We start from the raw sequence: 15,835 nt of genomic DNA, 5'->3' as shown, positions 1-15,835 counted from the left end.
TTACACAATATGAGGTGGAGGGGGTGCTGGAGCACGATAATTTTTGAAAGGGGGTGCTGGAGGAAAAAAGGGTCAAGAACCACTGATCTAACCGAAACAGTATGGTAGCCATTGGCATTCTGGGCCCAAGTCGTATAATTAGTTATATCCTTGGTGACATTTGGTCTCTTTATCCATTGTTATTACCGCCGCGGTGACGAGTACGGTATTGGTACGCTCCACACCGGTAAAATCGATGATTTCATTGGCGTTTGAACATTTTTATTCCAGGGGTTCTTACTTGGACTACTTCAGGGTGCGAACTGCGAAGCATCACATCAGGGAGTACGATGTGCGTTAGGCCTTCTATCTAGAGCTTAAAATTATTTTGCAAAGCAACAAAAAGTGGAATATTTTCTGGTCCAATTTATTCAACTGAAAAATATTATTCGCGCCACGCGCTATTTTAATATAGTTACCATCAGAAATTGTATTGAGAATGGACAGGTGGTACCGTCAAATAAGGCCTACATGCTTACCCGGAAAGACAATGAGAAGTTACCCCTATTGATGCTGTGGCCCGCGGCGTAATCAAAAACTAGGAAATTGGCCCTCGAGCACATTTGAGTTATAGATCCCTGCGATACACCAATAACGCGCCAACTATATTATTCGTCGCAGCCTGTGCCTGTTTCGGCCGTCGTAGACTGCGCATTGACTCAAAGCCATTTTCCATATTTACGAAAATGCCTCGAGCGATTATATACGGCACCAGTTTCTACTGAATAAATACTAGTCAGAGCTCGAGATTACCTGAACCTGACATATCGACTTCATCTACCTGCTCCTAAGCAATATTTCATTTGCTTCTTAGATTAGCCTTGTTCGTGGATCTAAAATTGCTTTAAAAGCTGGATTTTTCCACCAAAAAATGTCAAGATAGTGGGATGCTTGGCACTGGCAAAAATTTTCCTGACTCATTCCCATGTGAACACTGCTTAGTGTTGAATATTATCGAACTACGATCTGGTATAGCGACTTTCCGACACCTGTCACCAAATTTTTCAGGCTAGTCAGTTTATCTTCATTGGCTTTTGTGTGCATGCCTCTACTCTACATCTGCCAGGCAAGTTGTCTAAAATGATAACAACCTGAGGAATCAGTGCAAGTGTGCAAAACCTACTTGGAGTACTTCGAAAAGTACAGTTACTTTGCTACTGACCGCCTCTGCGACACCCTCCAATAAATTATGCGGGCTTCATAATCTCAGTCGAGTTTGTCACAAAACGTAGTTGGAAATTGAGTTTAAAAACACCAACACAAAGGATTTCTGATTGGATCACAAAATTAATAAATTACTAAGTTAAACATATGCGTTTCAACATCTGCGACACTAGACGGGCTGATAAACGCAGATTTCGCGAATTTTCGCACATTTCATAATCGCCCGAATGCAATTTAAAGCCTTGACAGCAGGCCGATAAAAATCTGCAACTTCAACGATGGAGTTTTGAAATATCCTTAGCCATCATTTGTCTTTCCTCGACTTTCTCGTTGATAATTTACTAGAAGTGGATTCCGCGTTATCGGAAGATTGCTTGGAAAAAAACTTCTCCAGTATCGATCGGATCTGAAAATACGAAATATCAAGAATCTTAAACAGTATGTGTCCGGGTTGACATGACTCGAGTCGTTTTCTTAAATCAGGGGAGTCACTCGACTCGAGGCCATTTGTGTAATTAAGTCATTGCGATGACTCGACACATTCGATATTACTTAATCTAAGTCAGAACTGAAACTTGAAAAATAGCCACAGAAACTGTCCGTTTGAATAAACGTGTTAAGAGTGATAAAAATGAGTATATTACGAATGCGAAGTCTTCGATGTCACCCAAGAGTTTCACAGAAGTGAGTTCAACCTGCTTTGAGCTCGAAAATGAACAATTAACGCTATGACTTGGCCTCGACCTTTTCCTCCTCACTTAGACTTGACTCGATGGTGAATTGAAAATGACTCGACTTGAAACGAGTCAAAACTAGAGAAATAAAATTGTGACTTGGTTACAATCCTGGCATGTCTACCTCATGTAATGAATACCGTAATTTTCCGAATATAGTGCGCCCCCATTAGGGTTGTTCAGAATTGATCGACTTTCAAAATGTCGTGGTTTTCAGTCCGATTCCCATGCCTTATACCATAAAAACATATTCTAGGTACTTTTTTTCGTAATTCATCCCTTGCATCCGTGTGCACATTGAGCTGGAAGAATATCGGCTAAAAATAGGGGATTCCCCTAAAATTTGAGTGTCGCTATTCGGACTAGGCTAGTAAAACGTCATATATAAGCTGGTTTTATGTAGCTATTGCGGTTGGAGTGCTACATAACCTCACTATAGAAAGTTTTGTCAGTTCAGGACACCATTTTCATGTCCCACACTGCCTTAGAACTCCTCAAAACTGCCTAAGACTGATAGTCATTTTGTTGGATCACCTATCCTACACTCCTCAACCCTACCTGAGATTGTTCATCAATTGCCGGGATCACCACGTGCAAGAATACAACTGTAAATGTATCATTCACTCACAGCCACATTATAAACATCATATTGTTCAAAGGAAACGAAACAAAAAGGCAAAGAAACAGATCAACTTGGCACATTGCATTGCACTGGGATGCAAAGCTCACCAGAAGTCGTTTCGGAGGGAAATTTGAGGCCTTGGCAGTGCTGGCATAGTCTGCGTATTCCAACGCATTTGAGAAAGGCAAACTTATTGGCAATCGAACTCTGGAGAGTGCTACAGGAAAAGCACAGGCTGATCTGTCATTTGAACTGCTGGAACTTTATAATTTAACAGATAATGTCAGAGCTCTTGTGTTTGACACAACACCCTCAAACAATGGAAAAATAAAGGTGCGGTTCTGTTACTTGAAGAATTGATAAACAGGAAAGTTTTCTACTTTCTACTTCTGCTTGTCACCATCATATTTATGAACTAGTCATCCGGGGAGGTCTGGAAGTGAAGTGTGTTTGGATCTGCGACCACAGGCCCTGAAAACACAGATTTTAATACCTTCCAAGAAGTGGAAAGATATTGATCAATTAAGAAGCTCTAAAACACTTCAGTTTGATGAATGCAGCTGGTTGGCGATCAAAGCTGATGAAGCTAAGCAAGAAATAATTCCACTGATGAAGCCATATAATGGAAAGCAGAAAGAAGTCTTGATAATAAATGACTACAGAGAATGTGCAACAGGCACCTTGGCGATTGTAGCTGCCCAATATATTGATAATCGTTTTCGCAAGCCTGATGCTACTAATAGCACTGGATGGATGAGTCAAGTGCTGTACTGTCAAAAATGTTCATGTGGAGAGAGCAAATGGGCTATTCTGAAGAGTTCATATGTCCCAGCTTGGTTGAAAACTGGTAATGCATGTGACGCACAGTATATTGATCTCAAATTCCTTCATGTCATGACAGACTTTTCATTGTGCGATTTCACAGTTGCTGATGTGGCATATAAAAAGATGTGAGAACATCATTGGCATCTCACCGAGGAAACGGTGGTATCAACAATGTTCTCGGCTAAACCAAAGATTCCTGACAAAGTGAAGGAAGCGATGGCTGCTAAATTGCTGCAAATGCCAATCCTTGAACAATTTCGCCGAGGTAGGCTATACCTCTGAGTCAAATCTCTGACTCTGTCTCTGAGTCAATGAGTATGGTTGCTTTAATTGAACCGGAATCATGGTTTCTATCCAATGCTATACATGTCGAACATGATTGGTTTAGTCTTCCAGTTTCGGAATGGCATACTGATTCACATTTCGTGACTGCTCAAGAATTTGTGAGTAGCGTTGAAATAGTTAACGGCGCAGCAGAGCGTTTGGTGAAATTGAATACCGACTTTGATGCTTTCAAAACAGATGACAAAGAACAGCGAGCGAGCCTCTTACAAGCCGTGGAAGATAACGGGAACAGATATGCCGATTTCTCTAAAGCAACCATTTCATCCGGACTTGATTTAAGTAGTATTTGCCAAGTTGATCTGTTTCTTTGCCTTTTTGTTTCGTTTCCTTTGAACAATGTGATGTTTATAATGTGGCTGTGAGTGAATGATACATTTACAGTTGTCTTCTTACACGTGGTGATCCCGGCAATTGATGAAAAATCTCGGGTAGGGTTGAGGAGTGTAGGATAGGTGATCCAACAAAATGACTATCAGTCTTAGGCAGTTTTGAGGAGTTCTAAGGCAGTGTGGGACATGAAAATGGTGTCCTGAACTGACAATACTTTCTATAGTGAGGTTATGTAGCACTCCAACCGCAATAGCTACATAAAACCAGCTTATATATAACGTTTTACTAGCCTAGTCCGAATAGCGACACTCAAATTTTAGGGGAATCCCCTATTTTTAGCCGATATTCTTCCAGCTCAATGTGCACACGGATGCAAGGGATGAATTACGAAAAAAAGTACCTAGAATATGTTTTTATGGTATAAGGCATGGGAATCGGACTGAAAACCACGACATTTTGAAAGTCGATCAATTCTGAACAACCCTAGCCCCCATGTATAATACGCACCCTTAAAATGGCGTGTAAATTCTGGGAAAAAGCCTGTACCCATGTATAGTACGCACCCTGCATTCGCAGTACATGAATAGTTGTGTTTTAGTATTCGATGCTGTTCTGTTTTGCGATATCACTGTCGAACAATCATGACATAACCATCCTTAATCATAACACAATTAACGGCATTGTCTCTAAACGAGAGTAGATAGTAGCCCAAGCCTGTGAGGTCGGCGACGCGATAGTTCAGGCTAGCGACACACGACATCTTGCGCACGAGGCCTATTACAATTACAGATGCGATTGCTCAGGATAACGGTTATGTCGGGCGCACCAGTCCTGTTCGAGATGAGACTGATTAGTGATTACGCAAGCTATTATATCTTGCGCACATGGCCTCTTGTGTATGCGATTGTTAAGGCCTGTTGTTAACGCGCTAAATCAGCAAGGATTGCCGCGGACGCTTGTAGCAATCAGAGACCTAATTTCACTGGCCTACAAACGGCTAACTAACTCAGCAGGCGCTCTGCAGATGACTCTCGTTAATTGGCAACATGCTTTTCGTTAATTGGCCACATGCTTCTCTATTTGGCAGCGGTTACACTCTATAATACGAATTACGTGACGCGATTGGAAACAAACATGACGAAAGGTGTGATTTCAAGTTTTTGATCGAGGGAAATTTTTTTCAAGGCTTGCTGTACCCATGTATAATACGCACCCCCCTATTTTAAGGCAAACAATCATGGAAAATTGCGGTAATAGGGTTGGGCACAATGATCCTAATTCAGAAAATATTGCAACCAGTGCACGTGATTAGCGGTCATCCACACTCACAGACGATGTTATGTCAAGCAACGAAACGTTGGGCTGAAGGCCGACATTTCAACATGATTTGGAGCACGAAATATTTTCTTGGTCAGCCAGTGAACCGGTCAATCAGTTTATGATGAGCACCGAGCAGGTCTCCGTGTTTAAGGAATATGATTTCACAAAAATGATTGCAGTGAAAGTCACACACTCGGCTGGTAAGGAAGACCTGTTACCCAACCGAGCAAAACAGAGAGGCTGCTTTACCAAGCCACACAAAGCTTGGAAGCCTAACATTAACACATCCACTTAGCAGCAGGTGGTAACATTATAAAACACTGCTTTCAATTTAGAAATATCACGCCAATGTATCTTCTCTCTCACATTTGGCTCGCCGGCAAAAATAATAACCAGGCCCCGATATACAGTCTGATTTCCGAGATAAATAGGGCACTCACTTTTGCATAGTTGTACGCGAGCAGCAGAACGAGACACGTCACGGGCAGAGTGAGGTAGGATGCCTGGGGAGGTTCCAACTCGTAGGTTTTGACCTGAAAACACGGAAGAAGTGTATTTTCTGCACCTATGTCGTCGCAATAAACGCGAATACATTTGGGTCAAGATTCATCATCAGTTGGGCAAGTTTGTGCAACTTGCAACTTTTTTTTACAGCTTCCGGCAGCTTCCTAAATACTCGTAAGATATGTAGAATTCTGTTTCAAGCCCGTTGAAGGAATCTTATAGTGCAACTTTTTGCAACTTTTGTATATTTTTTTCATGCAACTTTTTGCAAATTTTTGCAACTTTTTCGATCTCTCATGAAAGTATTTTCGATTTTGGTGAAATACACGGCCAAATTCGACTGAAACACTGTAAATCAGCACCAAAATAACGCTTTTAGGGGTATTTCGGGAGCTGAGACGGAAAATTGCCTTTTTTTTAGTCAACCAAGCAAAATGTGGTCAAAATGCAACTTGTACAACTTTTGTTAAAATTAAAAAAATAAATGCAACTTTCTCAGGTTTTTAGTGCAACAAAAACTTGCCCCAATCATCAGCAACTATTTGAGAATTGAAGAGAACATTGTATATCAACAATTGCATCACTAAATATGACGTCACCAGCATAAAAATTCGAATGATCAAGGCAGACAGATACTTCTGCGAAAGATTTTAGGGAACGATAGATCATTCTTTCATTCATTAACGAATGTGACTTGAAATCGACATTTATCAAAATCCGTCAATCTTCATTATGCCAACAGGAGTTTGTGTACCATCTTAAGTGATCTCTTCGCCTTGATTATTCAAAATTTCATGCTGGTGACGTCATATTTTGTGATACGTTAGTTGAGATACAATGGTCTTTCCAATTCTCTACTACTGAGTGTCAGCCGAAAATATTTGTGTTCATTTCAATACGAATATATCATTCAATTGTATATTGAAGTTCTGTACCTCCAGCAGTCTCTGTCAACCAGACTTGTATAAAGTACTGGATTTTAAAAATGCGTGACTAGAACCAGAACAAATGATCTTTAAAAATCCGCAACTAATTAAGATTCAATTCAGAAGCAACTCATTCATTTTTATTTTATCGGATTATATCGGTTTTCCACATGAACATCAGTACAGGTTTGAAATGGGAGGGTTCAAACTCCCAAAACCCACACCCAGGTTACGCCACTGTTAGTAGTGACGACTCCAAGCTAGCAATGGCTGCAAGAACATCACAAAACAGAACGCCGGTATCATGATTCACGCCCTACGTGTTATCTAGTTGGTCGGTAGTTGGTTTTTTATATGCGCAACAAGAACGAGTGCTAGAACTATTCACTTTTCCAATTCAAGAATCTAGAATTAGAAGTAGAACTACTACTTTTTTCAAAATGCGCAACTAGAACTAGAACTACAATACTCACTTTTGAATTACGCAACTAGAACTATAATAAATGGAAAATTTTGAATTTCAAACCGGTCACTTGATATGTGGTGCCAAATAGCAAAAAAATAATTCCTATAATCATTTTGGGCTCGCGCACCCTCTAGTGGTCGTGCAATTTCGCCGAACTAGCCAAAAATAGCTAATTTTGGGCTTAAAAGATGCGGAAGCAACAAGTTTCTATCTCACTTCCAGAGAACTTTGTCTTAAAAATGCACAGAGAAAAGTTACAAGCATATTATTTTGTATACGCATCTTCGTCGGCGACGACGATCTAATGCTTCAAACGACCCAATAAATTGTAATCCGTGATTAGTGATCAGACAATCGTAGCGACCTCGTTTACGACAATCGACACGCGTGCGCTGAGAAACACTCTCCTCTCTCGACTAGACGAGCGAATTCACGTTCTCCTTGTATTTGAGCCCATATTCGTTTACAAAACAATTCTTGAGTTAGTTTCTTGAAAGTCTCTAAAATTGGATGGTTGGAGCGCGAAATAGGACCGTGTGTTTGTGGCTTTGCCAACTGTTATCGGGAAATGTGCTACACGCAAGTTGAGGAATTACTGATTAGATGCGCCGGGGCTTACGGAGATAGGCTCAAGATGCGCGCTTTCTCGTTTGCTGTCATCTGTAGGCTACTAATTCTTGCAGCGCATTGTGCAGTGCACGGCGTTGAATTACGTTGTCAAATATTGATGCAACGCGAGATTCTCGGTGGCGCAAATTCTGAGTTTATTCGATTAGTTTGAACGGGAACCTTCTATGTTCCAAAAACGTCATTGCTGGACGGACTCTATCGTGCGCAACCATATCGCTGATCGAATTTCAAACCTTTGGGATTTGTATTTCTATTGATAAGGTCGCGGCATGCGCCAATATTGCTCTTGCTGCAATAACACCTGGATAATTAAAATCGCAGCATTTCACGATCAGATTCGACTGGCTGAACGGGGCCTATGTAGGCGGTCGTCGGTATTGAAACCCTAGGTGCGTAGCCAGGAAGCTTCTCATTTAAAACTAGAAGCCCCGTCCTTTTGAAATGCCAATTCAATAATTCGTATTATCGATGCTGCGTACTGCACATTAGTGAGAATCATTTGTATGCGAAATGGGTCATTGACATTAGATGTGCGCTATCATTGCAGGTTTGATTTAGCGCGTCCGCATGCGGGCTTGCACGCTATAATCGCTGGTATGAATATTACGTGCACCAGGCTAGGCCTGATATCGTTACAAGCCTGCACTATCGAGTCCACAGCAGGGCTGGCGCATGTGATAACATCGCTGGCCTGAACTATAGCGTCTGCTACAGGCCTCGCATGATTTGCCTGCTATCTCCAATTATGCGATTGTTACGTCATACTGGCTCAAGACTGACAATGTGAAATTGAATAACCGTGAATCTGCGCAATGAAAAGACTCAAAGAGACGTAGTTGATTAGCGCGAATACTAAATCATCAGAAGATGTGTGTCAAGGCCGAATTATCAAAAGATACGACAGGCCTGAATCACCTGAAATCGGTTCCATTACAGAACAGATTCCACAACACACTTCAATCATATTAATTTGTGAAATAGTTTGTCGTCACCGAAGTTGTGTATTCAATTGTTTGCGAGAATGTTGGTGATTAGTGAACAGTTGATATTGAAGCAAGATCGAGAATTCGCTAATTAACCGCAGGACTCGCTGGCAAGTTTACGCATACTTATACGCGTGAATTCGTCGACACGGTGAAGCTTGTCCTATCCATGTATTACGGGCTTTTACGCATCAATCAATCAATCAAAGGAAAAAAAAAACAAATTTTACCTGCGGATGAAACTGCAAAACGAGATGCTTGTACGAGCCCGCGGCGTAAAACGCGGCCGCGGGTTCCGTGAACGAATATCGAGATTTCTCCAACGAGGCTTCCACTACAACCTGATATTCTTCGTCGTTCCTCGGCAAGAGAGGAAAGTGGAAGAATGGAGACTGGGTCAGGCTGGCCGTGGCCACCGGCGCTGAAGTGTCGGACCTTTTGTACAAGACCACCTGCAAGAAAGATCAAGTTGAAAAGACCTGCGGGTGGTCCAACACACAGTCAGCATATAAGAGCGTACAAGAATCGGTAGAGGAGTTGGCGTAGTGGTGACGATAAGCATCTGCTACCAGGGGGGCCCAGGTTCGATTCCGCATTGGAGATTATTCTGGGCTCCTCTTGCCCAGAAAAAGACCCGATGAAAGACCGCACTCACAAGGAATGGAAAGAGCAAGAAAGAGACGCGGAATAGAGATTAACATCAAAAAAGAACTGTGACATCGGGTACTGGCTCGAGGTGGATGCCAGTTCGAGAGACTGCAACTAGTCGTTCGGCATCCTTCCATATGTTCATTACATTGTATTGTGCCTTATCGCATTGTACATTAGGGTTGTTCAAAATTTGGAAAATCTCAAAAAATATGCGTATCCATGTCTCATTCTGTAGATTATTGATAAAAAACGTCAATGAACCTGCAATAAGCTTACAGGAAAGTCGTTAACATTTGTCTAAATGCGTTTTAAAGTAGCTGCCATAGAGTGGGCGTGTTAGCGACCATAGAACGGCGAGAAGACTAGTAATCACGAAATCACGTCTCTTGATTGGTTAATCAGCTATGCCTCAATGATCACGATCACGGTTGTTTGCTGATTATGTGCTTCTACTAGTTCAAGAAGTACGCTGACGGCAATGATGATTCTGTAAGCGCATTGTACGTTGGTGAATAAATACTAAAATGAGACACTTGTTCATTGAAATTTTAGTGTTAAAACTAGATAACGATAGGTTCAGAACAACAATACCCTCCATCAGGTATGACAGAGGTGAAACAGCGAATGCTTGTGAACTTATAGATCCCAGAAATACCTATCTGATATGATTAAGATTACGCCAAGTGGTCCTGCTTTTCTGGGTGTAGTGCAGGTAAAGTATATTAGTTATCGCCAAACTGGTGCAGCACACCATGTGAGATGGATTCTGGACACAATCCCGTATGCTCAGAAGATATATGGGCCGACCAGGTAGCTTACATTGAGACTCCAAAGAAATGTAACTACAGCACCGCTTCAATACATTCTTTTTTACGTCCATGACTGGTTTGATTCAAGCATTAGTCGTGATGCAGCCGGTAATGATCTAAGATTAATTATGGACATGCTAAACAATGCACGAGAAGTCTTTTTGCTGGTCCTACCCTGCATAGTCTATGCTTGCCTTTAGACCTTTTTCCCGGGCATCATTGAGGACTTAGACATCACTCGCGGGTATGATTCATTATGCTTCAAGAATGTGACAAGAGCCAAGCATAAATGGCTGATTCATACAGCGCGTACAGCTTTTAAGACTTCAACTATATAGGCTACTACGACAAGATAAGATCAGACACAGTAGTGTCAATGTCAAGTTTTATATTTGTATTCAATCATGGAATATCCCCTCTGAAACTAAAAGTTCGTTCGCCACTTGCATAAGCGCCGTTGCAATATTTATTCTCGTGTTTTTGTGCTTCCCTCGATGAAAACAAGACATACAGGCTACAACGGTTATTGCCTTCACAATAAGCCATCAAGACATGTATTTAAAGTTTTTGTGAAGCAGCTGTTCTTTGTTCATCATGTATTTCGTCACTCAACATGTTCTGAATTAATCTTAAATCATTATCTGCGGACCAACCTACAATGCGCTTACAGAATCACCGCCGTTAGCCGACTCCTTGACCAGCTGATCAGCAAGCCGCCACCGTCGTGATCATTGAAGCATGGCAGATTAGCCAATCAAGCGCCGTGATTTCGTAATTACTAGTCTGCTTGCCGTTCTATGGTCGCTGACACGCCCACTCTACGGCAGCTACTTTCAAACGCATTTAGACAAATGTTAACGACTTTCCTGAGGGCTTATTGCAGGTTCATTGATGTTTTTCATCTATAATCTATAAAAGGAGAAATGGATACGCATAAATTTTGAGATTTTCTAAATTATGGACAACCCTATTGTACATTTTGTGTGTCTGGATCAGATGACAATATAATCTGACTATTATTGATATTGTTATCACCCAACTGACTTCATACCACGCTTGAGTTGAATCCAAGTACCTTTCGTACCGTTTATAATATCCAAAAATTATTTTCTACTTTACAAAATTCAAGAGTGTATGGTGAGTAGTTATGGGTAAAAACTGCAGTTAAGTAAAGGTGGTCGAAAATTGAAGCGGCTGTCCTAGAAATTACTATTATTACCTGTAATAGAATTCTAGTTGTAGAATTAGACTAGTTAGAACGGGTAATCTAATTCTAAACTAATTTGTGAAACGTTTCCGTTCTCTCCTTTTCATTCTAATCTAATTTCTGGTCTTCCCAACAACGCTTCAGGAGATCTGTATAGTGCGAAACGAGCCAAGCTTAGTGTGCAGACATTTGTCATTCCCATACTTACGAGAATCAACTATGGTATGATATGAACTTTGTTGTACTTCTTCAGCGAATTCAGTAATTCTAATCTAATTTGCAAGTACTGGTGTAGTTATAATTCTAATTCTAATCTAATTGGAGAAAATAGTGTAGCTATCATTCTAATTCTAACCTAATTTAGAAAAGACTGTGCACATACAATTCAGAAATTCTAATCTAATTTGGACAAAGCGGTGTAGCTATCGTTCTAATTCTAACCTAATTCGGAAAAAAACTGTGTAGCTATAATTCTAATTCTACAGTTGAAAATTCTCTGGTCGTATCGTTCTGGCCAATATGAGAGTTTTACTCCCCCACCTTCAAATACTTTAGATATTCGTTGTCGGTGACGACGTTGCCGGAAATCTCAAACTGAGTCTGCTTCCGGAACGCCACGAAATCCAGCCCGGTGATGTCCCGGTGCTGTACCGAGATTTTCGATTCTTGAGGAGAGAAACGTTCGAAGCTGTCCGACTCTTTCACGACCACCTTGTATTCGGCGTTTGGCAGAAGACCTGCAGAGAGGGTAAAGTCACAACTAGGGTCAAGCAAGATCGAGTGCCCGAGTGGTTAGGTTCTGAATCGAGTAATAGGTTTGGAGTGGAGTATTCAAGTAGTACTCATTATGACATTTCAATAGTAGGCCTATGTCTGATCCGGAAAGTTCAAATATGCAGGGTTGTAACCAAGTCATAAGGTTCCGAGTCACAAGCCAATCTCACTTTTGCAGTTTTGACTTGAGTCAAGTCGAGTCATTTTCAATTCACTACCGAGTCAAGTCCGAGTCCAAGTCACCTAGTAGAGCGCCAAGTCCGAGTCATAGTATTTTGACTCGAGTCCGAAAGTCCAAGTCATTATGTTCACTGTTCAGTTTTCAGATCAATCCGATTCAACCCACTTTTTCAACTCAATATATTAATTGTCCTCAGTTTTAACGGTTTTCTGGCCCTATTTTCAAAGTAGGCTATCCGGACCGACAGACGAAATACCAACAATGTGGCGACTTTACTAATCTCCGAAGTTAAAATGAAATGTCTGTCTTGGCCGTCCTAGTTCTCGAGTCATATGGTCATATGACTTTTAGTGTCAACCTCATGAAATTGTCAAGCTGTCCACAAAAAGATGCACGACAAATTTGATCCGTGGAAGCAAAGTTGTTTGAGTTTTACATTCATAATTTTGGGATTACCCACCATCCCGGCTATTTTTGCGAATTGTAAAGCATCGCTATTTTAGACAACTTACCAATTTCATGGGGTTGACGGCACTATTTGAAAATTTTTACAACGATTGAAAATTTTCAAACTGCCGTGCATTCAAATTTACCAGCTGGAATCGCGTCCAATTTGGTATGCAGCGTCTTTTTTAGACAACTTAACAATTTAGTCAGTGAATCCCCGGAATCTGGAAAACTATTTTTTTTGAACTGCCCATATCTATTTCTAGCAATATGGTGTGCGGGCCCTCGGCTAAATCTGCATTTTGAAAACTACTCGAGTAGCCTACTTTTCCGGAGAAATTTCCCCTGTAACATGCCGACTGAATCGGCTTTAGTGTATTCTACCTATTTGTACTATGATCCGTCTCAGATTACTTGCTGAAAAGTATGTGACTTTATGAGTACTCAACAACTTGATAAGGCTGAGATGAAAACCTTTGATTCTGAACGCTCCCTCGTCGTCGGTTTTCGTTTCTTCTGCATGGCTTCCGTCGCCAGACGTCTCGAACGCTTCCACCGTCACGTCCCGCTCGGGTTGGCCGTTCAGAGATCGCACTGTGCCAAAGCAACTGAACGAAAGAAAGAGAATTGGAAGGAAGGTCAGAAAAAAAATTCAAATCAAAACTTTCCAACGTCAATACCTCCACTGTCCACATTTATAATTTAGTATTTTCTGTTTTTGAAATTTATCATTTCTAATAATAGTATTCACGGTGGGAAAGCTCTAATAAATAATCAAAGAATTCTGAGGTTGCCGACTCGGCATTGTATGAACTGGCTAATTCATGGGGCATCGAAATCAATTTTGAAAACTCAATTTAATACGAAGCATACACCTTCAAAGTATATTTCACATTAATTTGTTATTGGTAAAGCGGAATGCCACACGGATTTTTTCATCCATAACATTTAGTTTCAAGTGAAACAGTTAGATTCATTCTATTCCTTTGCCCCAGAATTTGGTAATTAGACATTTCCATTGGTTCTCTACCATCACCGTAGCGCAGAATATTGATTTCAGAGGTTTTCCCCATGCGGCGTCACCTAGTGACAAGAAAATCGCAATGCAATATCTTTCGAAGCGCTGAAAATTCTTCAGCATTTTATTTTATTTTACTCAGAATTTGAAAAAAGAATAAAATGTGTAGATAATGCACAATTCTGAGGGTATGCATTACAAATCTCAAAAAATTTGCTACAGTATAATGGAACTAGTCAGTTTTGAAAAGCGACTAGTTCTAGCTCTAATTGCGAATTTTAACAAGCGAGTAGTTCTAGCTCTAGGTGCGAGATGTGAGTAGTGTAAAGTGAGTACCGTAAACCGGGGTAACTTTGGACTTAAGGGTAACTTTGGACACTAAGCAGTAAAAGATTTAAATGGTTCTTGATGGAAAAGGGTTGCCACTGGATGTCCAATTCTTTTTCATGAGGCAACAGTACTACAAGTAGTCTCTATAAAAGGTGGATTCATTTCACTACCAGATAAACTTGACCCAACATCGATAAATTATTGGAGGGGGTCAATTTCGTCAAAATTGATTGCCAATAAACTTCTTACAGCCAAACATAGATAGCATGTGATTCATAGATTCAAAACTTGGCAGCAGATACCTCTAAGTAGTCTTAATCCATGGCCAAAATCTCAGTGGGCTCACCCTTAGATCAATACAAGAAAATGTGATGTCCAAAGTTACCCCGTCAAATTTTATCAGAACGGGGCAACTTTGGACAGTGAAAAATGTGATATTTAGAGCTCTGGAAAGTGGCTGCTTCATCTGTGTCAAAGGGTATCGTCAACTATATTCCTTATGACCGGCCTGATGGCTTCTTAAAATGGAATGAGAAGGTTAATAAATTAAGAGTTTGCCAAAATATGAAAAAATGGGTAGGCAATGAGCTGAGAGATTGTAATCGGGTGTAAGCTACTTGAAAAACTTATCACATAGGCTACTCCTAATGATGCGCCTGCTGAATATGGGATATCGTAAATTACGACAAATATATCCATCAGAGGACATAGGAAAGGGAAAATAAATCTTTCCTAGAACAGTAATATATTCGAAATCGGCAATAAATCACGCTAACATACTTAATGTTTGCTGTCGATTGCTGACACTGCCAGTGGGATACCCCATTGTCACCATACGTTATTATAAGTCCCAATTGGTGAAGGCATGAGGGAAAATTGAGTAAAGGGATGAATAAGGGGGCATTAGCCTTCATAAACTACCTACTTTTTTTTTGGGGGGGGGGGGGATTAGGTAAAAATCATGCAATAGGCCAGACATATACTACTTTGTTTCAGTTTTAGTCACTGCTCTCATCAACTCTTACCAAATAAGCCTCATTTACGAGGTTTCATAAACAATAGAGGGTAAAGGCATACAAAAAACTACATTGTCCAAAGTTACCCCACATGCACGGGTAACTTTGGACACGGATAATTTACAAAAATAAGGTACTTATTTATGACCATGAAGATTTTGGATTAGTTAATTCTAATCTTTGCTCCATGACTCCAAAAAAACACAAAACTTGCCTCCCCTACACCCTAGCATTTCCAAGATACAAAGCGGAATTGTTGAGAATTGTCCAATGTTACCCCGGTTTACGGTACCGTAGTTCTAGTTTTAGTTGTGAGTTTTGAAAAGTCAACAGTTCTAGTTGCGCACTTTAAGTGAGTACCGGTACCATAGTTCTAGTTCTAGTTGCACACTTTAAAAGTCCTGTAGCTTATAGAGGTCAAGCAAAGCAATGAAAAACAGAAATAAACCTGAACGCGACACGCTTGCCCACAATCTTCACGTCCAGTTCTTGGCCTTCTGCCAGTTCGACGACC

The 15,835-nt window shown here is 40.7% G+C and overlaps 1 protein-coding gene across 1 annotated transcript in view; it reads right to left on the bottom strand.

Annotated features, from left to right (window-relative positions):
- Nucleotides 1-1,249: 1,249 nt before the first annotated feature.
- Nucleotides 1,250-15,835, bottom strand: part of LOC145444665 (BOS complex subunit NOMO1-like) — a 78,283-nt gene continuing 63,697 nt past the window's right edge. The window contains exons 22-27 of the mRNA XM_080322680.1: nt 15,770-15,834; nt 13,432-13,565; nt 12,096-12,292; nt 9,119-9,340; nt 5,820-5,912; nt 1,250-1,609 (exon numbers count right to left, since the gene is read on the bottom strand). Coding sequence (XP_080178806.1) covers nt 1,508-1,609; nt 5,820-5,912; nt 9,119-9,340; nt 12,096-12,292; nt 13,432-13,565; nt 15,770-15,834 — 813 coding nt within the window. The 3' untranslated portion in view covers nt 1,250-1,507. The remainder of the gene's footprint in view (nt 1,610-5,819; nt 5,913-9,118; nt 9,341-12,095; nt 12,293-13,431; nt 13,566-15,769; nt 15,835) is intronic.

This window comes from Botryllus schlosseri, chromosome 8 (assembly GCF_051294905.1).
Source record: "Botryllus schlosseri isolate E-star chromosome 8, Bs_hap1, whole genome shotgun sequence".
Taxonomy (NCBI): domain Eukaryota; kingdom Metazoa; phylum Chordata; class Ascidiacea; order Stolidobranchia; family Styelidae; genus Botryllus; species Botryllus schlosseri.
Note: the sequence above shows the minus strand (reverse complement) of the source record. Positions and strands in the feature narration are given on the sequence as shown.